Genomic DNA, 20,069 nt, shown 5'->3' with positions numbered 1-20,069 from the left:
GCAACTCCTTTTTAGCGCAAAGTGTGAAAGTGCTCGAAGCTTCAACATGTTTCGCTTGCCGAAAGATATCCCACGAGCTACCCTAGCAGGCGCCGTGATTTGTATCACTATTTCCGGTACTCTTTTTGGCGCCTCACAGAAATCTCAACACCAATTCCAACAGGTATGGTCTCTGACTCCATCTCGATCATGGAAATCTCTTTGTTAATGATCTCTTTCATCTGCAGAAAGTCCAAGAACAAAAGGCACTTGAGCCGACGATCGATGAGCGAATCACCGGGCTCCGAGGCATGCGAGAAAACTTGATGGCCAAAAAGGAACTCGTGGAAAAGCAGCTTCAGAATCTGGAAGCTAAAATCGAAGAAAGAACTCGGAAACAACCCAGTGAGCCGAAGAAGGAGCCGCCTCATAATAGGTGAAGAGTCGAGTAAGAAAGAATGCGAGCTCCAAAGGATAATATCACCACCCAGTGTCTTCACTCGATTACTACTTGCTAGCCTTATATCAATGACTGGCATTCAAGTGACCAATGTTCGGGCGGTTGATCGTCACCTCATGCGGAGCCCTATGGCGCAGGATCCTTCTGGGCTGTCTGTATCTTCCCTTACGTCGGGGGCGGTGCGGTGAGCGAATTTCGCCAGGCCCCTGTTGGTGACTTCAGAGCTGTCTTAACTATACAAAGACATGCGTGAACGAACAGTCTCCAAATAGAGAAGAGATGCTCTGAGTGGGAATCGAACACAAGATGAACTGAAGAGACCAACCTCGGACCAGCTATTCATCGTTCGCTGAATACAAGTTGAGCCATGCAATTCTTGTATTCAATGTCGGCTCTCATGCCATGGGTGGCATTGTCAGGGCTGCTCTTGAGCATCTTACGGGCTTACGGGAGAGTCTCGAATATTGTGGAAACTAAACATTTGAAGCTGCGATATCATGAGATTGCAGGGTTTATTCCAAAATTAGTATTCGACTGTACATGATCACTCTTCTCCCGTCCACTACCTAGCAAAGAACAAAGAAGACCAAACGGAACCGGTATCTCGAGGCTCCATTAATACATGATCATATAAGCACCACTTTATGTTGTAGGCATAAGGTCAAAAAATTATCACTCATCCAAAATTCCCCGGGCAAGTGCAGCAAGACTTGCTTCATATCTTGCTGGGTTGTGGTCACTGAACATTCCTGAGCCAAACCTGAGTTCTCCAAAAGAGGCTTCAACATCTCGAACAAATGTCAGCTGTGCTCTGGTTGCAGGCCGACCTAACACTGGGTGGCCATCACTGCTCACTTCAGATGTGAAAGCGTTTCGCTGCAAAACCCTCATTGTTTCCACCAAAAACACCTCACCAGGTGGTAACAGTTTGGGCGCACTCATTTCCTCACGAAGCGTCTTCAATGTATTCCATGCCCACGCATCTTCTCCTACGCCATGACCGGCGTGTGTGAGGATAGGCGGCTCGTTGACGTAGAACTTGTTCACAATGCTTTGCCTGAGGCCTTCCCAAACTCGAAATCCCACATGGGAGCGAGCGCCAGCAATGTCACCCTTGAACGCTACAGCTACTGTATGCATATCATGCAAAATGCCGAGCGAGAGACAAGGAACCACATCTTGATCATTAACGATGGTAGTGATCAATCCCCGCGTTGCGCGACGCAGGAAAGGCGACATTGTCGCGGGAGGACCGTATGCATAGACATGAATAGGCCGGCCGGGGGGCACAAAGAAGGCCTTGCCAAAGGACTGTTCGTCGCTATCAGATGAACCCATGTTCGTGGTCTGATAGGAAGTGGTCGTAAATGATGCCCCAAAAGCATCACTGCTGGGTTCAGAAATCATTGTTGCAAGGAGTGCAGCAACGCCTCCCCCGAGCGAATGTCCACACAGTACCAGCCCATACTCTGGAAACTCCTCGAGTGCAGCTCGGATTGTCAACATGACTCGGCCGCCTCCCCCCATCAGAAGACGCTTGGCTGAGGCGTGCATTCCTTTGTGGACTTTCCAATTCCTACCTTGCCACTCAAGGTCATCGTACTCGCAAGTCATGTCGGTCAGAATATCTTCGAAGCCCCATGTCCCTCGAAGAGTCAGAACAACTGCTTTCGATTCATGGTCCAGGAAAAGGTAGTGTACGAGAGGAATACCGCTTTCCGTTTCCCCTGCGGCGTTCGTGCCACCTGCAGAGTCGACGAAGGAGGACAGGAGGATCGTGGAAGCTGGCAAGCCTGTGTGATCAGAGAAATCACTATGTTCCGGGCTACATACCTCTTCGGCGGGTAGTGCACTAGTCAGTCGCGGAACACCCATGACTTTCAGGGCATGCGATCCATATGAAGCCGAGGAGAATCTGCAAAAACGTCTGATGTTCTGCACAAAGTGCTTTGCAGGGAAGATGCCGGGCACGGTGCCATCCCGGATCAAGCTTTGAAGTGCTTCTATCTCATCATAAGCACTTTTCCGAGGACGATGAGCGAGTAAAAGTGATGTCTCAGACCCCGCTGTGGCAAGAGAGTATATGCTCGGGGATGAGGCTCGTGGGTGATGGTGCAACATAGAGGAGTTGGGACGGCCATCCTTATTGATGTAGATGGTCACATCACTTTCCGACCTAGTCAGTGACAGAGAACTGCTACTACGCACATGGGTTCTTCTCGTGACAGGGGACCCGGGTCGTGTGTTTGGTGGATCTTGAGCATAGGCTTTCGTGTGGTTGACAAGAGATTCCTCTGACTTTTCGCGTATGGCGTAATACTCCGTTCTTGAATTGCCTATGTGACTACCATCGCGGGCCTCAGAACGGCCCGTCTTTGGAAAAGCCGCGGGCTTCACACGATGCTCTTGCAATGGCGTTCTGGGCAAACCTCTGTTCGCTACAGGTGACGATGGTCCACGTTTTGGTGATGTCGCTGCTGCTGCTTCGTGAGCCCCGCTGCGGTCGGATTTGGTAGTACTCTGTTGTGCTGATGTCTTTCGCGCGGTTGCTGCTCCCTTGAGCGGTCTCCCTTGTGGAATCGCGTTTTCGGACGACGGTGAGGATTTTACTTTCTCTGCAGTAGGCTTCGTGGACGGGCGCTTGCCAATATCCCTTTTATTGATATTGCTAGACTTGACCCTTTGCGCTCCTCTCGCGAGAGGAGACTTCGCAGGACTATCTTTAAATGTGGCTGCTCGCTTATCGAGAGACGAGGGGTCTGAGTTCCCTCGATCAAGCTTGACAGGGTTCAAGTTGACACTTCGAGCTTTACTGGTATTGGGATCCTCTAAGTGATCATCCGGTGAAAGCTGCTCTGTGGTCACTAGCCTATCATTTGATGGTTCGTCAAGACTGTTTCCTATCGTGGCGAACGACTGATCCCCGAGGTTTCGATGCGACTGGGAAAGTTCCCATTCGTCACCCGCCGGCCATGCCATGCTTTCTTGGTGACTGGCTGGTCTCACATCGGCATTGTTAGACCTGGTGAAGGCGGTCCTGAAGACCATCGTATGTTTGGGAAGCTGACCCTGGATGGAAGATCTGGAAAGATTACTATCATGGTGTCTCTCCTCAACCATCATTGTGCCTGGTGGAGCAGCTATTTCTCCAACGTCATCATCAAATACTTCAACCGTGATAGTCCTGGCATGTACCAGGTCGGTCCTTATAGAAGCACGGCAACCCTGAGGCAATTGTCTCATGATGTACAAGCGGATATCATCGTCAGATATTTGATGCGAGTTCTCGGTGGGAAGAGAGAAGTGAGACCTTTCTGCGGTATCAGCAATGCTTGCTGGTCGCTGTACAGCATCGAAGTCTTCTTCATCGTTCCCAGTACTCATGAATGATGAACGATTCATCTCATCACGCAGGTCATCAATGGCAGCCCTCGGCTGTTCCATTTGATGTGTACCAACAACATCTGCTCTCACGCCATTGTCCAGGATAACCACATCCCATACGGATTCCATACCCCCGACTCCACGTGCATGCCGTTCTGTGTTCTTCCGGCCCCAGCGCTGGAGCAGCGCAAATCCAACACAGCCAACCAACAGATCCGCGACACCAATTCTTCCAGCTCGCAGTTCAGTGCCGAATTCGGAATCGTTGAGGTCTCTGAGCTCGCTCCGGAAGAGAGTCACGATTGCGGCAATAGCCCTGGACGATTCAGTAGAGCCAAGTGTTGCATCGAGTGTGGAAAGTAGTGACTGAGACATGTTGGCTGCTGATGAAAGTGTAGCTGAGGAGAGATGGAACGAGGCAGCGGCGAAAAAAGATGCCGAGGTTATTGTGGAATGCAAAGTAGCCAGCTAAATCGACTGTCAGTCTGATGAGTATGAACACGACAATGCCGACGACTTACACTCCGTTCGAGTAATGACTCTGCTTCTGCCTTGCCATACTCTCCGTTGCTCCTGATGACAACATCGCGCCCAGCCCTTGTCAAAATTCCCTCTAGTATTGCTCTGCTGAGCTCCAGCCCGGTCAATGTCGTGGTTCTCGCACCATCTATCGCAGCGCCTCCGACAAATGACCCTATCCGGAGAGATAGGGAAGTGGACTGAGTCATGAACGATACCATAGATGCAAGCGGTCTCGGAAGGAGAGGCAAGCCGGACGTGGCTGTAACATGGCGGGTGTCATCCTCGCGACCGACTTGCTCGTATGCCTGCTCGATATCATCCCGTTTCCATGCTTTCCGTAGACTGAAGAGTCTAGACATCTCAACCCATCAGAATCGCAGTCGAATTGACCCGCTTTGACCGATGTGCCGTTAAAATCGATTCAGCCATGGGCAAAAAGTCGAATACTTAAGGGTGAGAAAGAGAGAAAGTCGCGCGGCAGTTGTCGCAGGAACTTAAAGTTTAATAGAAGTTTCTTTTGGTAGAACAGAACATCGAATCTTGCGCGGGGGGAGGGGTTCCTGGTTGATGAAAAGGCCAGAATTGTGACCTGGATTTTGGGCGCAAGTGGCGACTGGGAAGAAGCAATCATGGATCCATGATAGAACCAATCACTTCCTAAGGGGTTATGCCGGCATTGACATGTGATCCTCCGGCTCTTCCTCTTAGCGCAACACCGGTACTGTAAGGTACCTCTGCCTTGAACAAACAATCAATCTTGATCTAATCGGTCTTCGCAAACTCTCGACAAGTAAACACACTTCATTGTACCACCTGGTATGTTCTCATTCAAGAAAATATTAAGACTACGATTGACTTTCTGACATCATAGCGTGCCCCATCATCCCCCGGATCTTGTCGCGGTACTCCGTAGCACTCCGCCATAGACCGAATCCCCGATAGTCCCATGTTTTGCTAGACATCCGCCAAGAGCCCTCTGATGACAATCTCTGCTCCTTTCTTCCCATCCTTATCCAACCCGTCAATGACTGGCTCGCCAATCAAAACTGCTTTTTCTCCTAGACAGCGTGCTTTGACGAGACCTGCACCCTTTCGAATCCCGCCTCCACGGCAAGCTTTACATCATCCACATGCTGAATTCCCTTCAGGAGCGGCGGACCCTCCAAGTTCTTCCGCACAAAAGCCAAGCTGATCTCAAGTGTATGGGGCACCGGAGAATATTCGCGAGCTTCATGATCTCGATGCGCCCATAATGTCTTCTTCGATTCTCAAGCCCGATTCCTCTCTAAATTTGGCGCGGAATACTGGGTCGGTGACGCTGATCTCGTTTTCTATTCCCTTGATGAATGGCACATAGGCATTGTCCAGGTTGGGAGATTACCAAGCGAGTGACCATATATCCAGATTGATTAGAAGGACACCCAAGCCGTTTATACGTATCAACAAGGAAAGTGTGGTATTGTCGTCCATTGGCCAAAACAGCTGAAACCATCGATTTCTGTTGCCATTGGCTTTCGCTGTATCAGCAATCGAGCTGCTGCTCGCTGTGCTAAGGATATACGGGACCCCAATCTTCCCACATGTCTCTGCAGGTCTGGTCTCCTTGTCTTCGTGGAATATTGATTACACACCAACAGGCGCCACAAGAAGAGGATCGGATTATTCCTCTTCGAAAAGATTCACTGAGATATCCTGGTCTTCCATCTATAAGATATGAGCAACCTGCATATGACCAAAGATATGTGAATCCTCAGCTAACCTGCCTCAACACTTGAGACTCTAGTATGATACTGTTTCAGTAATTCGACATCCAAGTTGCACGAGAATAGACCTAACATCTAATATTGACGAATTGGCAACTGATTGCTGCCCATCGTGGCTTTTTCTCCTACTCCACCCGCAAGATATGTGAAATTACTGAATTCCAAAGCCGTCTTTGCCTGTTCTTCAAGCTGGTGAGGATCTGTGGTGACGGTAGGAGTGACGCCTGAGGTGGCTCCTTCAGAGTAGATCTCGAACTGGTAGTTCCCATAAGTTTGAGACATGTTGGGCGACGGCGATGGTACTTCAGCCTGAATTCCTCAGATCGACCTAAGCTGTGATCCTCAACTATATCAACGCTGCTTGAAATGACAAGAGAGCAGAGATGATGCTAAATACGCAGGATGATCTTTGATGTCATGTTAATCTAAATCGATGGCGCGCACGAGCTACTGACTCATCCACTTTGAAACGAATTCCAGCTCGTTTGAACAAGCTTGGGTGATCTTGACGAAAGTTCAACTTGTCACTTCAAAATCCAGGAACCTCATTGTTGACTATCAGATATATGATAACCGCACCACATACTGAATTGTCATCAACACTTCTCAGAGCATCTTATTCGATCATGGCTCTCGGTTTGACGTCTTGAATGTCGACCTATCACCATAGTCCGAGTAGTTTATTGGTCCATCGCAGCCGGAGGTGTACATTCCGCATCATTGGAGCTCTATCGTGCGAGATGGAAACAGATATCAGAGGCCCGTGGGTGCGCAGCCAGGGCCAGCTCAGAAGCCCGCGTGTTGACACTCGGTTGTAAGAGTGACAGCAACTTCATCACTAGAAACGCCGCTGGGATCCGATGAGTGTGACAGCTCAGGAGTCTCTATTTTCGCCGCTTGAAGCACTGTTCACTCTATTCTCTTGTCTACAGCATTCGATGGAATGTAAGATCGATGCAATGGAGTAACACTCGTGCTACATTCGTATAAAACGAGCCAATGGCCAGTCTTTCCTAGGTACAGTACATGCTCTGGATCGGGCTGGCATCATCTTCCTCATTCGAGTCATTTGAACTCTCGAAGTTTGGTGCAAGTTTTGTTCCAGGGCTTCGGAAAGCAATCTTTGCTTACCAACGACTTGACTTGAGGCTATGGCTGCTTATAGCTCCTACAAGTACGTGATTTTCCCGCCTAGGGTCACGATACAATTATCCTTCTCGGGACAGAGGCTATCAAGTGAAATGGAATTTTGATTTTTCAGGCGCATCGCAGTGACGTCCTCACTAGTGAGTGTCGAGTGCAGATCTGATCATCTGCAACCGATTGCTTTTACTCCTTGTGGGCATTTGCATCATCATTATGCAGGTTCTGACTATTGCATCCTTGCATTGCCAAGAATGTTGGCCCGTGTGGTGAGCCATGGAGCTGGTGCAAATCGCCATCCATTTTAAGTTTGATGAGGGACGATCCAGCTCAGGGTCTTTTAAGACGCATCACCAACAACACCCACCCAATACTAATCCTGTTCATGCTATTGATTTCATGCCATGGAAAAATGACACTCACATTAGCCCTCTGAATGAACTATCCTCGATCTGCTCACCTGAACTGCAGAAGAAAAAAGGAAAGAAACATTGGGTCTAGATCCTTGGCGATCCTTGGCCACTGCGATTAGAAATCTCTCATTTTTTCTTAGGGCATTTTTTGCCTTCCCTCACTTACAACGTAGTGGGTGTGACGGCTGTCAGTGTACGTGGACTTCTTCTCCTTCTTTGATACAAGAGGTGCGATACCTTCGACTGCATTCTGATACATGGTGCTGTTGTAGATCACCCCACGGGGAAGTTCATCTGAGCGCCCAGACAAACCTGCGGGGGTCACAGCCAAGGCAGTCATCATCGCCACTACCACCCCCCATGGATTACAACAGAGAGCCCAAGCCAGATGCCGAAGCACAATCCCCAACACGGGCATCGTTGGGCGTAGATGGCGACGATAGATCGGACTTATCGCTGTCAGACGAAAAAGGGGCACGCCACTTGATATGGAAGATAGACATCCACATCATCCCCTTCGTTGTTCTTCTATACTTATTCAGCTTTTTGGATCGAGGTGTGTCTATCTTGTGCAAATGAATTATCTAATTTCCCTGGCGGTCTACAAGCGCTTGCTAATACGATCCAACAGTTAACATTGGCAATGCCCGCTTGTATGGCATGGAAGAAGATCTAGGCTTAGTGGGCAATCAATATCAGGTCGCAGTATCCATTCTGTTTGTTACCTACTGCGTACGTTTCCATACAGACCAGATCGTTCAACGCAACCACTGACAATCATTTGAAGCTGTTCGAAGTCCCATCCAACTTGGTGATCAAGAAACTCAGGCCCTCGCGGTACATTGCCTCAATCTCAATCATATGGGGCATCTTAGCTACCTTAACGGGTATCACGCAAAGTTATGGCGGGTTGATTGCCTGCCGTTTACTTCTAGGTCAGTATTCTGCACTCGCTCCTCGCTTTTATTCTCATGCTCATGTCATTAGGTGTTGTCGAGGCTGGGCTCTTTCCGGGATTGATGACTTATCTCACGCTGTTCTACAGCAAGCGAGAGATCGCACTGCGGACTGGTTATTTGTTCAGCAGCGCCGCGGCCGCCGGTGCCTTCGGGGGTCTTCTTGCGTACGGCATTGGCTTCATGGATGGCGTCGCGGGGCTACGGGGCTGGAGATGGATCATGATCATCGAGGGGATTCCCACCGTCATCCTGGGGGTTTTGACCTGGTTCTTTCTCGCCGACGAGCCTGATACAGCGTACTATCTCAATGACGACGAGAAAGCCATGGTCGTCCGTCTGCGCCGTCGCCATGTCGGCCAGACTCCGTCCGCGCAGAAGTTCCACTGGGCGGATGTGAAGGAGGGCGCGTTGGACTGGAGAATCTATGCATTCTGCATTGCCCAATTTGGAGTCGACACGATGCTCTACGGCTACAGCACTTTTCTGCCCACAATCATCAAGGGAATGGGCAAGTGGTCCACTGCTGAAGTTCAGGCCCTGACCATTCCGTGCTATGCGCTTGGCGCCATTGTATATCTACTAGTCGCTTGGATCAGCGATCGGACCCAGCGCCGTGCGATATTCGTCTGCATCTTCGCTGTGATCTCTGTGGTCGGGTACGGGGTTCTGATCTCCGACTCATCTTCCGGGGTACATTACTTCGGCGCACTGCTTATTGCCTTGGGGCTATATGTGACCGTGGGGCTGCCGCTTGCATGGCTACCAACCACGCTGCCGCGATATGGGAAGCGGACGTTTGCGACGGGTCTGCAGTTGACCTTTGGCAACATCAGTGGCGTCATGTCGCCTTTCCTGTATAAAACAGAGGAAGCACCGCGCTATGTTCGAGGCAATGCGGTCACGCTCGCGCTGGTTGGTTTTGCTGGGGTGGTCTATGGGCTCATGTGGTGGTACTATCACTGCAAGAATAAGCGAAGACAACAGGGCTTGGAAGACGACAAGGTTGCGGGCATGACCGATGAAGCCATTGAAGAGCTAGGAGACAAGAGTCCTCGGTTTGTCTATAGCACTTGACGATATCATGTAATTTTACCTATCTACCGAGGGTACATATCATTCGAAAACCACATCCCAGTAGTAATCGGAACATAATGAACATCAAATGAAGAACTGGCCGCTGCGGTAATAGAACGGACTTCTTGGCGGGTCCGCTCGTCGATCTTTCAAGAATCCAGCCCGGCGATTGTCGCATGTGCCGGTTTCACTATCTACAACACCCTCTCAGGCTTGTCTCTAGGGGAGGCTTGCAACGGCCATGCTTCGCGGTCTTTCTCTTAAGACTTTGCTTGTCCCATTCATAGTCGTCATCATCAGCATCATATACAACCATGACGGTTTGTTTACTATCGAAAGATGGCTCGGTCCGAGCAATGGCCCATTCTTCTTAACTTCCAACACTTCATTTTGGTCGGAACACCTTGTCTCAAATACCACGATATCTGCTTGGTTTGAGCACTGCTGCGCAATCTCAGAACGACGGCTGGGATATCCTCCATCACTTGGGGGGCAATGGACCCTGGATCGAGAAGCGTGGCGGTATACATTACTCGCAGGGCTTTGGGCCCGACCTCGATGGATGCGTCATTGACCAGGTGCACATGGTATCAATTCCACTTTATATATGCCTTCGGATCTCCTTATACAAGATCGGTTGACTCCAGACTAGATGTCACGCCACGGGGCGCGGTACCCGACGCGATCAGCCGGAGGCCGTACGTTTGTTCACGCCATAGCTAGACCACTCACTGCAGTATAAGGCTGACAGCAGCAACAACAACAACCATACAAGGCCACAATGCGCTCCTCAATCGCATCCACAACACCAACGTCAAACTGAATGGGAGCCTCTCATTCCTCAACAACTGGACCTATTTCACCGACGACCCATCCACCGACTTCGGCCAATTGACTACCACGGTTCCCCATGCAGGCACGCTCCAAAGCCACACCACAGGCCTGCACTTCTCCACCCGCTACAGACACATACTGGCCAGCAACCAGTCGCGACTCAAGCTCTGGGCCAGCGACTGCAACCGCGTCATCCAGACCGCCCGACACTTCGCATCCGGGTTCTTCGAGTCCTCGTCAGACAGCGAAGAAGGATTCTCCGCAAAAGCCACCCTCGAAGTCATCCCCAAGACCTTCGACCGCGGCGCCGACACCCTCACTCCCGGGGAAACCTGCCTCCGCTACATCGAGGACGCCGCCCACGGCTATGACTATGGTATCCAAATGCTCGCGCGGTTCCAGCAAGCCTACATCCCCGCGATCGCGGAGCGACTACTCACCGCGCAAGGAAACCCCGCGCTGGGGTCCCTGAGCAACGCCGAGGTCTACAGTATGCAGGAGATGTGCGGGTTTGAGACGCTGGTGCGCGGGTCGAGTCCCTGGTGCGCGGTGTTCACGCGCGAAGACTGGGAGCATTTCGCTTATGCGCGCGACAAGCTGCATTATTACCGCGCGGGGCCCGGAAACCCCTACGCTGGGGCGATGGGGTGGCTTTGGCTGAATGCTACGACAAGTCTTCTGAGGGCGGGGCCCGGCGCTGGGACGTTGTTCTTTAGTTTGTGAGTTGGCGGTCCTGTGAGCGTGAAGACCTGGCTGAAGACTGACTTCGGATGAAATAGTGTGCATGATGGAGACATCGCGCCCTTTCTGACGGCGTTGGAGGTCATGGCGGATCCGAAGTATGATCCGGAGCTCCCGGTTACCCATATGGTGTCGGATCGGGTCTGGCGCACCTCGTCGGTGATGTCCATGGGTGGCCGGGTCGTGCTGGAGCGGATGACGTGCTCGTCCGGGGATGAGGGTGCTCGTAGCGATGCTGGGAATACCTCTACCTTCCTACGAGTAGTCATTTAAGGTAACGCCGCTGCCATACTGTAAATCCGGGCCGGGGCTGTCTTGTTCTTTGGGGGATTTTGCGGGCTATGTTGACAGGAGGCGGTTGGAAGTAGGAGATTTCGGCGCTGTGTGCGGTCTCGATGGGGATTCTGGACAGGTCACTTTCCTGCGGCAGGACTAGATGTATACTTTGATCGATGGTTTGGGTGCGCTTTTTGCCCATATTAACACACCATGTGCGTTGTGGTAGAGGCCTGTAGATTTGTATAATTGGCAAAGTCATTGCGATTCGGTATGCTGTCACGAGATTCGATTCAATGTTGACTAGTCAAATAACTTCTTAAGGCTCTTTGCTCTAATGCAAGACGGAACTTGTACAGATAATCACAATCATCCTCGAGATTCCTGGAGTATCATTAGCCTTCATTGAGTTGTGAGATGAGATGGAACGTGCTTAAAACATGTAGGGAGCGGGCGAGAGACTCGACAAAAAATATGTCATTGGTATAGGAACCATGACAAAGCACCTGCCAAGTTTCAACTGAAGAAGCCCAAAAACATTCACCATAGAGTCCTTCTACAACTGTTAAGATTCTAGTGACAACTTCGCACAAATATTTAAGTACAAAAATGTTGTTCGATTCATGTCCAACTGACCACTCCAGTCTACATACCAAGACCGCCCCCTCACGTGACGGTATCCCGGCTAACACGACTGTTTATGGGCGGAGCCCCAAAACTTTTGGGCTGGAGATCCTGGGCCAGCTTCAACTCCACTCCATCAATTCCGCACCGTCTCCAGCCCGTTTTGCACCTCCTTCTTCTCAGCGCATCTGCACTCGTCTTGCATCGGTCTCATACTTCTAGCTACTGCTTCAACTTACGACAAGCGCATCTTGAAATCTCTTTATCATCATGGAATACCACTTTGTTCCCCCGGAGGAGCGTGCCAGAAATGAGAAGGGCGAGCTGTTACCCTGGGGCTATGTTTACAAGGAGTAAGTGGGCACCAGCGCAAATTCTTGCGGGGGGTTTCCCTCACAGATAGCTGGATTTTTCTTTTCCGATTCTAAAAAGCAAGCGATGCTAATGGAGGACACCCTCACAGCGAATCCCGCAATCCACGCCGCGCCCCGGAGGAATCAGGCCCCTTCGGCAAGCGCCGCAACGCCCGCTACGAACACACGCGCTCGCGCACCCGCACCGGCACGCCGGCGGCCAAGCGCGAGAACCCCAACGTGACCGAGTTCGGACGCCTGTTCGCGGCGCAGCAGGAGGACGAGAAGGTCCGCAGCAACACTTTACCGAAATCGGCGTCGGCGTCGAACGTGGAGAGCCTGCGCAAACAGCAACAGCAGCAACAACAACAACAGCAGCAGCAGCAGCAACAGCAACAGGAGGCGGAGAAGATCGCGACGGAGTGTATCCTGTACGGGTACAAGAGCAAGGACGGCGAGTGGAAGGTGCTGGACAAGTACGAGCGGATCTCGCAGGGGTTCATCTGCGAGGACTACCCGCGGACGGACCCGCACGCGGCCACGGGGTTCTCGCAGCTGCTCAGCGGCGGGGACGTGGTGATCCGGACGGGGCTGTCGGCGGACGCGAACCGGAAGTCGAAGCGCTACGCGGGCGGGTACCACTGGATCAAGGTCACGTTCGACTCGACGACGGCGGCGGACCGGGCGTGTTTCTTCTCGCCGCAGGAGATCGACGGGCACCTGGTGTTCTGCGAGCTGTACCACGGCCGCGGTCCCGCGGAGGATGTGCCCATCGTGGCCGGGTCGGCGGCGGCGCAGCGCGTGCAGTCCAAGGCGCCCCGGACGCTGACGACGTCGCATTCCACCGCGTTCCTGCCCACGGGCTCCGACAAGGAGCGCCATACCCTGCCCCGATCGTTTGCGTTCGGCAATCTGTCCTCGGTGCCGGATCGGATGGATGAGGAGGCGGACTCGATGGACTCCACGCCGACGGCTAGCTCGACCACGGCCATGGGGCTCGAGCAGCCGGCGGGCAGCAGTTTTCCGGTGCAGCAACCGCGCCTCGTCACCAGCGCCCCCGCGGTGCAACCCAAACCCGAATCCGACTTCATGACCCATATCCCCACGGTGCGGCGGACGAAACTGCGGCCGCTGACCGAGGCCCTCCCGCCGCAGCCCACCGTCACGGAACGCGTGCTGCGCTCCATCCCCATCCTCAGCTGGTTCACCGGCGATATCGTGGGCGACGGCCCCCAGCTGCGCGAGGACGGCGCCTTCGACTACGACAAGTCCAATACCTACTGGCGGTTCTGGTACATGATCGACAGCATCATCGGCACAGATATCTGCGGCCTGAAGGAGGATTCCTCCGAGGCTGCGGTCCCAACAACGACCGCAGCCGCAACGACCACAGCCACGGAATCGCCCGTACAACCGCAACAACAACAACAATTACACCACCGCTCAGCCTTGCCCGATAAAGGCCCCCTCTTCTCGCGAACACCGCTGGAGGCCATCGAGAACCCCACCGATGATACCACCGCAACCACAACAACAAAGGCCCTCCAATATTCCGGCTCCTCGACGGGGCTCAAGGAATTAGACCCCCGTCGCCCGTTCTCCTGGGATTGATGGAACGTGATGTGATGTGACCGAGGAAAGTGGAAGCCGACGGATGTGCGCACATGATGGACCTGGACCAGCGATTGGACGCAAGCAAACACCATATCTCCCCTGTACCATAAACCCTTTCTCTTGTCTGCGCCCGGCGGTTGTTGTCTTTGTCTTGTCTTGATATCTATCTCTACGATGAGAGCAAAACAACAGAGAAAGAAAAAAAAGTCTGGTCCTCAAGGTTCATTGATATCTCCGCGTCTACTCTTTCGTTTTTTTTTTCTTGGCTGTCATGACTTTCCATTCTATTTGCATTGTGTGGTTGTAGTGTTCTGATGGGAAAAAAAAGGGCGTTATTACGGATCTTTGCTTGCACTTCTTTGCGCGCGTGGAGGCGGGGAAAGAGATGCATGGGGGATACATGGAATTCTTTTTGCGTATAGACTACTTACTAGGTAATGAAGGACGTCTGCATATAATCAGGAAAGAAGGGGTTTCCTGGTCAAGAGATCTGTAGGTCTAATCGCTGGGTTATACTGGTGTGCTTGACGTAGACCCAGCATGAGTTGTGCCTGCACGGTGGGTGAACCCTTACAATGCTACTATACCCTCCAGAGAGATCGACTGCCGATCACTCGCTCGTCGATATTACTCATTATAGCTGGAGCCATAAGAACTTATCCGGAAACCCCGATACAAAATGCATGGAGAGTCAACCATCGAACTTGACCACCAGCATTCTCACTACATCCCACAGACGCAGCCTTTTATTCTCGGTTTGAACGGTAATATTTAACCTCGAACAAGTCAGGACCTCAACCTAGATTTCTCGAGATGATGAAGAAAAAGATCTCGAAAATCCCGCAAACAAAAAGAAACTCCAGCTTCTTGAAGAGGGGGTAGTAGTAGTACTGGTAAGATGCAGATCGCCCTTTCACGGGGACACACACGTAGAGTCGGGAGCGGAGGTGCCTTCGCCAGACACCAACCCACACACACCACCCACCCACACGCACGCACACCGTTGACAAAAATAAACAACAGAAGTAATATTCGTTATATTAGGATCTCAAATTTTACTCGACGTTGCTCTCGAAGTTCTCGCCCTCGACGAGGTCGGGGATGTCATCCTCCTCATCGTCCTTCTTGCCCTCGGCGCCCTGGGCCTTCTGCATGTTCTGGTAGCTCTCGGCGAGCTTGCGGAGGGAGGCCAGGCTGTCGGGGCCGAGCTGGTTCAGGATACCGGGGACGAGCTCGGTGAGCTCCTTCTCCTCGCCGTTACCGTAGAGGGCGAAGGTGTTGGAGGGGACGGAGGCGTGGACTGTTCACGAGGGAGTTAGTTCTTGTTGTCGTAGTGAGCAGGAGAAGTGTGAGATTTACCCTTGGGGGCACCGAAGTGGATGACGTTGCCGTCCTCCTTGAACATGTTGACCTCCTCGATGGCCTGGATGGGCTGGACGTTCATCTTCTTCAGGGTGGCCTGGAGCTTCTTGTCATCGGCCCCGGAGGACTTGTGGACCTTCTTGACCTTGCGGCGGGGAGTACCCTTGCCTCTGTTTCGGGGGGGGGGGGGGGGGGGGGGGGGGGGGGGGTTGCGGGGGGTGGGGTTGTAATTGTGGGGGGGGGGGGGGGGGGGGGGGGGGGGAGATGGTTAGCGATGGTTCGATCGATCGTGATAGTCATCATGTGGTAGATGTGAGCAGGCAGAGGGGGGTTTGGAAATTGCGGGCTGAGTTTGGGTGGTGGGGCGCGCTTCAGCTTGCATGTCGAAGGAATAGGATGGATTGTTGAACGGTGTTCTATGTGCACAAGGGACATTGAAATTGCTGGAAGGTGTTGAGAGATACGTACCCTACCAAGCGCAGAAGAGAGATATGTCAGCAAACACTTTTCCATTGAACGTTAGGTAATTTGAAGACCCAAAGAGGATTGGGGTAGAACGCAAGTCGCGCGAGCTTTTTCTCAAGCAGAGTACTTGCGATTGTCAAGGAGCTCTGCGTTGGCGAGAAAAAGCCATGGCAGCTGGGAGCTGGCCTTCAAAATGACGAGGGAGGGGAGGGGCATCGGGGTCGACGGGGAAAATTATGACAGAAGATTCAAAAAGGCACATACCAATCCGCACGCTAGCCTGCATCCGAGCCAACTTTGCCTGATCCATTGTGAAGGTGATTGAGTGGTCGTTCGAACTGAACCTTCAAAAAGTACTTGTCAGAGATGTACGTTCGGTAAGACTCGTAGAATTTGTGTGGTGGAGGTTTTGGGAATAGTGGTGGTGATGGAAGTGGGTGGAGAGGTCAGGTGAGAGCGACGTGACACTTTTCTCGGTCGGGTTGGATGAAGGGAAAATTGGGGATTTCTTCGTTGAAGTACCGGACCAAATGGGCGACGAGCAAGAATTCTGGTGATAAGGCTGGCAAAAACAGAAGGGGGGGGGAGGGGAGACCTACCGAAGATGATGATGAATGGTGCTGAGGGAGAAGAGGAGAAGGAGTGGAAGTGGGAGTGGGAGGAACAACGACGGCGGGTGGTGAACGCAAGCAGCAGCAGCAGCAGCAACCCGTCGCTGGTGATGCGCCGGGCGGGTTTGTGTGGGGAGCAACGCCGACACGGCGAGACCACCGCGCCCCTCGCTAAGAGTCGCATGGCCTCTACACTACGTATAGCTCCTACAGCTTCTACAATGATGATTCTGATTACAAGGTACATTCTCAATGGTTTGGATCTGCTACTATCATCGAGATCGGAGATCTGCCATGGTGGTTGTGGGCGAAAAACTCGAAGAGGGAGTCCAGAGAGGCTCCTCGGCTAAACCCTAATGATCGCCTGCTGCTGACGGGCAGCAACCCAGTCACTTAACATTTGGCAGTTGGTGTCACCGATCGAGCGCATGGTGCAGTCCAGAGTTCATGGCAGGTCGTCCGCGCACTTAGCATTGGCATTACTTCTGCAACAAATGGGACGATCGTCTTTATAAGTTTAACTGTATTGAGCTGAGTTGTGACCAGTGGTGGCTGATTGTATGGGACCCTGGATGTTCACCTCCCGAGCCCCGGTATCTCATTCCTAATCGGGTAATCTGATGCTCCCGCCCGCCGGTCCCTTCCCAGTGGTCTCGATGAGCGTAGCATCAATATCTAGTCTTTATCGTCTTAGTATTATATCACAGTTCATTTTCACTATCAATGAAGAGATTTGTCCCTCAGGAACGCTATGCTACAATGCGAAAAAAAGATACAAGAGATGCCTTAAAAGTCACCAGTCACGGATGGGAAAAATTCAATGGAATCAACCCCTCTCAGCAATCTGCTGTTCAGTCCACTCCCACAGACGCCTTCCCATCTCCACGTCATTGGCATACGGATTCCCACTGGCATGAACCCCAATGGGCACATAGTAAGCGCCGTTAACCAGCGTTTCCCGCTTCGCTCCCGCAGCCCACAGCTGATTCAGCGCCCCCGTGCGCAGAGACCGACAGAACCCACTCTTGATGACCTTCAGCCCCAGATTGAAGACGGGATGCCTCTGCATCGTATGGTCGTATAGATCACTAGCCACCGCGCCCGGGTGCACCGCGACGGAGAGAATCTCCGGATAACGGCGGGCCAACTCGGCCGCAAAGAGGATGTTCGCCGCCTTGGATGCGCAATACCGGACCATGCCTGGAGTCTCGGCCAGAGCGGACGCGGAGGTCATGACCTCGAAGGGGGGGCTGCCCACGTTGGCAGCAGAGCTCAGGGACACGACGCGGACGTCCGGAGACAGCGCCACGGTCTTCTGCATGATCGGCAGCAGCAGGGTGGTGAGCAGGAAGTGTCCGATGTGATTCGTGCCCATGTGCAGCTCGAATCCTGCCTCGGTGAATTTGGTCGGGTTGTTCATCGTGCCCGCGTTGAGGATCAGAGTGTCCAGGCGGTCGCAGTCCGCACGGAAGCGCTCGGCCGCGGCGCGGATGGATTTCAGTGATCCCAGATCCAAGGGTAGGTATCTGATGTCGACTGCGGATGGAATGTTCTCCCGGATCGAGGCAATGGCATCCTGAGCTTTGGCCTCATTTCGTGCGGCGAGGTAGATGCGGGATGGATTGTGTTGGGCGAGTTGGACGATGGTTTCCTTTCCGAGGCCGGTGTTGCCTATCCCAAGTGATGAAGATTAGCATGCGCCACTAACGTTAAAAATGACAGAGACCAAGCAGAAATACCTCCTGTGACAAGAATGACCTTCCCTGAGAGGTCAACAATGTCCCGCTGGGGTTGGAAGGACCACCCCAGGAGACCGAACGAGAGTTCGTTCAAGGTAGGACCAAAATGATGATAGTACTCCGAGGGGCGCTGCAATGCGCCCCAGGTGGCCCTGTGAGACGATGAAACTGTAGCTGACATCTTGAGAATCCTAGAAGGACACAGCTCGATAGTAATGAAGTATGGATTGTGAGCTTCCCTCAGTCGCAAGTTCAGGAGACGCCCAAAAAGTTGCCTCCGGAAAGCACGGGCGCGGCCAGATTGTGGTACGGTAAGCCATGTCCAATCGGAGGATATGTCATAGTTGACATCCCAATGTGAATCGCTCCTGAAGATTCGGGCTGTAGTATATGATGCGACGAAGGCGGGGGAGGTGGTTCGTGAGGATTAAATCCGACAAAGGTTGCAAGAAGCAGAGCAGACACTATGGATGGTAAGTTAGCTAGCATGGCTAGCCTAGAATGGTCGGGGCGCTGCTGACGCTGGAGCCGTTGTCGGAGTCAGCCCGACATGCCACTCCGTCGGGCTCGGTGGGTGGGCGGTGTTTGATTGATCGGTACCTTTGTTGATAAGAGCTACTTCTACTTCTCTCCTCCCACGTCGACCCAAGTTTCCAAGCACTACAACAACAAAAGCTTAAATCCACAATGCGATTCCTCTGTCTACACGGTGCTGGGACCAGCGGAGAAGTACGTCTGTCCACGCAATGCAGTCTTAATCTACATCCCATCCCCCTCCATCTTTCCCCGAATATGTTTGGCGGGGCACAGCAAGTTGACTCGCGGCATCTAGATCTTCGAGATCCAGGCTGGTATGCCCTGTCCCGGATGATGATGGTCAACCTGAATCAATCAACACCACACCCATCGCTCAAACGAACCGTTCTAACCCATACCAGGTGGAATCACCTACGCCCTAGAGAAGAAAGGCCATACATTCACCTACATCAATGGACGAGTTCAAACCGAGGGTGAAACCGGTAAGCCACCTCCCGCCTCGTACCCCTCATCCCGCTCGACCTTCCTCAACCACCCCCCCCGTCCCAAACAAACCTAACATCCCCCAGAAATCAAAGACGTCTTCGACGGCCCCTTCTACAGCCACTACCCGCGCGACCAACCACCGGGCGACAACTTGCGACTTGCGATCGAATACGTGCAGCAGATCATCGCGACGCAGGGCCCCTTCGACGGCGTCATGGGCTTCTCGCAGGGCTGCGCCCTGGCCAGCGCGATGATCATCCAGCACGCGGAGCAGCACCCTTCCGAGAAACCGCTGTTCAAGCTGGCGGTCTTCATCTGCGGCGCCTCGCCCTTCGACCCGTCGGGGACGGAGCTGATCGAGCCCCCTTCTTCCTCTGCGGCTGTCACCGGCGCGTGGCCCATCGCGATCCCCACGACGCATATCGTGGGCAAGCAGGACGCGCTGTACCCGCACAGCATGCGCCTGTACGGGGTGTGCGACCCGGCGCAGGCGGAGTTCTACGACCACGGCTCGCGGCATTTGGTGCCCTTTGATGTGAAGAACACGGAGGCGATGATTGCGGCGGTGGAGGGGTCGATTCGGAGGGTTTTGGTGGGGGGGCAATAAGTGGCCTTGTGGGGTTTGGGTTATGGTTCGGGGACGCGGGTGGGGGAAGGGGAAGCGAGTATATATATGATCTACCATGAGCAACAGCTACTCTTCCAGTTTCATGCAGATTAGATTTCTTTT

At 52.8% G+C, this 20,069-nt stretch overlaps 8 protein-coding genes across 8 annotated transcripts; 4 read left to right on the top strand and 4 right to left on the bottom strand.

Annotated features, from left to right (window-relative positions):
• Positions 1–46: 46 nt before the first annotated feature.
• BO86DRAFT_376902 (uncharacterized protein) lies at positions 47–419 on the top strand (the record flags this gene model as incomplete). Its single annotated transcript, XM_025670560.1, has 2 exons — positions 47–163; positions 228–419. 2 exons carry the CDS (start codon positions 47–49, stop codon positions 417–419), a joined length of 309 nt encoding a protein of 102 aa, XP_025530612.1.
• Positions 420–933: 514 nt separating this feature from the next.
• BO86DRAFT_386781 (lipase family protein) lies at positions 934–4,956 on the bottom strand. Its single transcript, XM_025671427.1, has 2 exons — positions 4,345–4,956; positions 934–4,291 (listed from the first exon to the last, which is right to left on the bottom strand). Exons 1-2 carry the CDS (start codon positions 4,702–4,704, stop codon positions 1,112–1,114), a joined length of 3,540 nt encoding a protein of 1,179 aa, XP_025530611.1. The 5' UTR covers positions 4,705–4,956; the 3' UTR covers positions 934–1,111.
• A 619-nt stretch (positions 4,957–5,575) lies between these two features.
• BO86DRAFT_416724 (uncharacterized protein) lies at positions 5,576–6,390 on the bottom strand (the record flags this gene model as incomplete). The annotated part of the gene is made up of 3 exons (XM_025674990.1): positions 5,576–5,663; positions 5,727–5,952; positions 6,195–6,390. 3 exons carry the CDS (start codon positions 6,388–6,390, stop codon positions 5,576–5,578), a joined length of 510 nt encoding a protein of 169 aa, XP_025530610.1.
• Positions 6,391–7,603: 1,213 nt separating this feature from the next.
• On the top strand, positions 7,604–11,892 carry BO86DRAFT_407643 (putative MFS transporter). Its single transcript, XM_025674289.1, has 9 exons — positions 7,604–7,857; positions 7,937–8,220; positions 8,296–8,396; positions 8,452–8,599; positions 8,652–9,682; positions 10,156–10,284; positions 10,350–10,395; positions 10,473–11,250; positions 11,311–11,892. The coding sequence occupies exons 2-9, from the start codon at positions 8,025–8,027 to the stop codon at positions 11,543–11,545; spliced, it is 2,664 nt and encodes an 887-aa protein (XP_025530609.1). The 5' UTR covers positions 7,604–7,857; positions 7,937–8,024; the 3' UTR covers positions 11,546–11,892.
• Positions 11,893–12,292: 400 nt separating this feature from the next.
• BO86DRAFT_356334 (uncharacterized protein) lies at positions 12,293–14,555 on the top strand. Its single transcript, XM_025669666.1, has 2 exons — positions 12,293–12,525; positions 12,636–14,555. Exons 1-2 carry the CDS (start codon positions 12,443–12,445, stop codon positions 14,134–14,136), a joined length of 1,584 nt encoding a protein of 527 aa, XP_025530608.1. The 5' UTR covers positions 12,293–12,442; the 3' UTR covers positions 14,137–14,555.
• Positions 14,556–14,852: 297 nt separating this feature from the next.
• Positions 14,853–16,598, bottom strand: BO86DRAFT_386776 (nascent polypeptide-associated complex subunit family protein). Its single transcript, XM_025671426.1, has 4 exons — positions 16,577–16,598; positions 16,231–16,327; positions 15,499–15,672; positions 14,853–15,439 (listed from the first exon to the last, which is right to left on the bottom strand). Exons 2-4 carry the CDS (start codon positions 16,274–16,276, stop codon positions 15,195–15,197), a joined length of 465 nt encoding a protein of 154 aa, XP_025530607.1. The 5' UTR covers positions 16,277–16,327; positions 16,577–16,598; the 3' UTR covers positions 14,853–15,194.
• Positions 16,599–17,269: 671 nt separating this feature from the next.
• BO86DRAFT_454218 (putative short-chain dehydrogenase/reductase family protein) lies at positions 17,270–18,770 on the bottom strand. The gene is made up of 2 exons (XM_025677045.1): positions 18,317–18,770; positions 17,270–18,248 (listed from the first exon to the last, which is right to left on the bottom strand). Exons 1-2 carry the CDS (start codon positions 18,495–18,497, stop codon positions 17,404–17,406), a joined length of 1,026 nt encoding a protein of 341 aa, XP_025530606.1. The 5' UTR covers positions 18,498–18,770; the 3' UTR covers positions 17,270–17,403.
• A 192-nt stretch (positions 18,771–18,962) lies between these two features.
• On the top strand, positions 18,963–19,957 carry BO86DRAFT_386774 (alpha/beta hydrolase). Its single transcript, XM_025671425.1, has 4 exons — positions 18,963–19,045; positions 19,149–19,167; positions 19,255–19,335; positions 19,423–19,957. Exons 1-4 carry the CDS (start codon positions 19,004–19,006, stop codon positions 19,944–19,946), a joined length of 666 nt encoding a protein of 221 aa, XP_025530605.1. The 5' UTR covers positions 18,963–19,003; the 3' UTR covers positions 19,947–19,957.
• The last annotated feature ends 112 nt before the right edge of the window (positions 19,958–20,069 follow it).

This window comes from Aspergillus japonicus, assembly GCF_003184785.1.
Source record: "Aspergillus japonicus CBS 114.51 unplaced genomic scaffold BO86scaffold_8, whole genome shotgun sequence".
NCBI classification, from domain to species: domain Eukaryota; kingdom Fungi; phylum Ascomycota; class Eurotiomycetes; order Eurotiales; family Aspergillaceae; genus Aspergillus; species Aspergillus japonicus.
The sequence above is the reverse complement of the archived record's forward strand: the minus strand, read 5'-3'. Positions and strand labels throughout refer to the sequence as shown.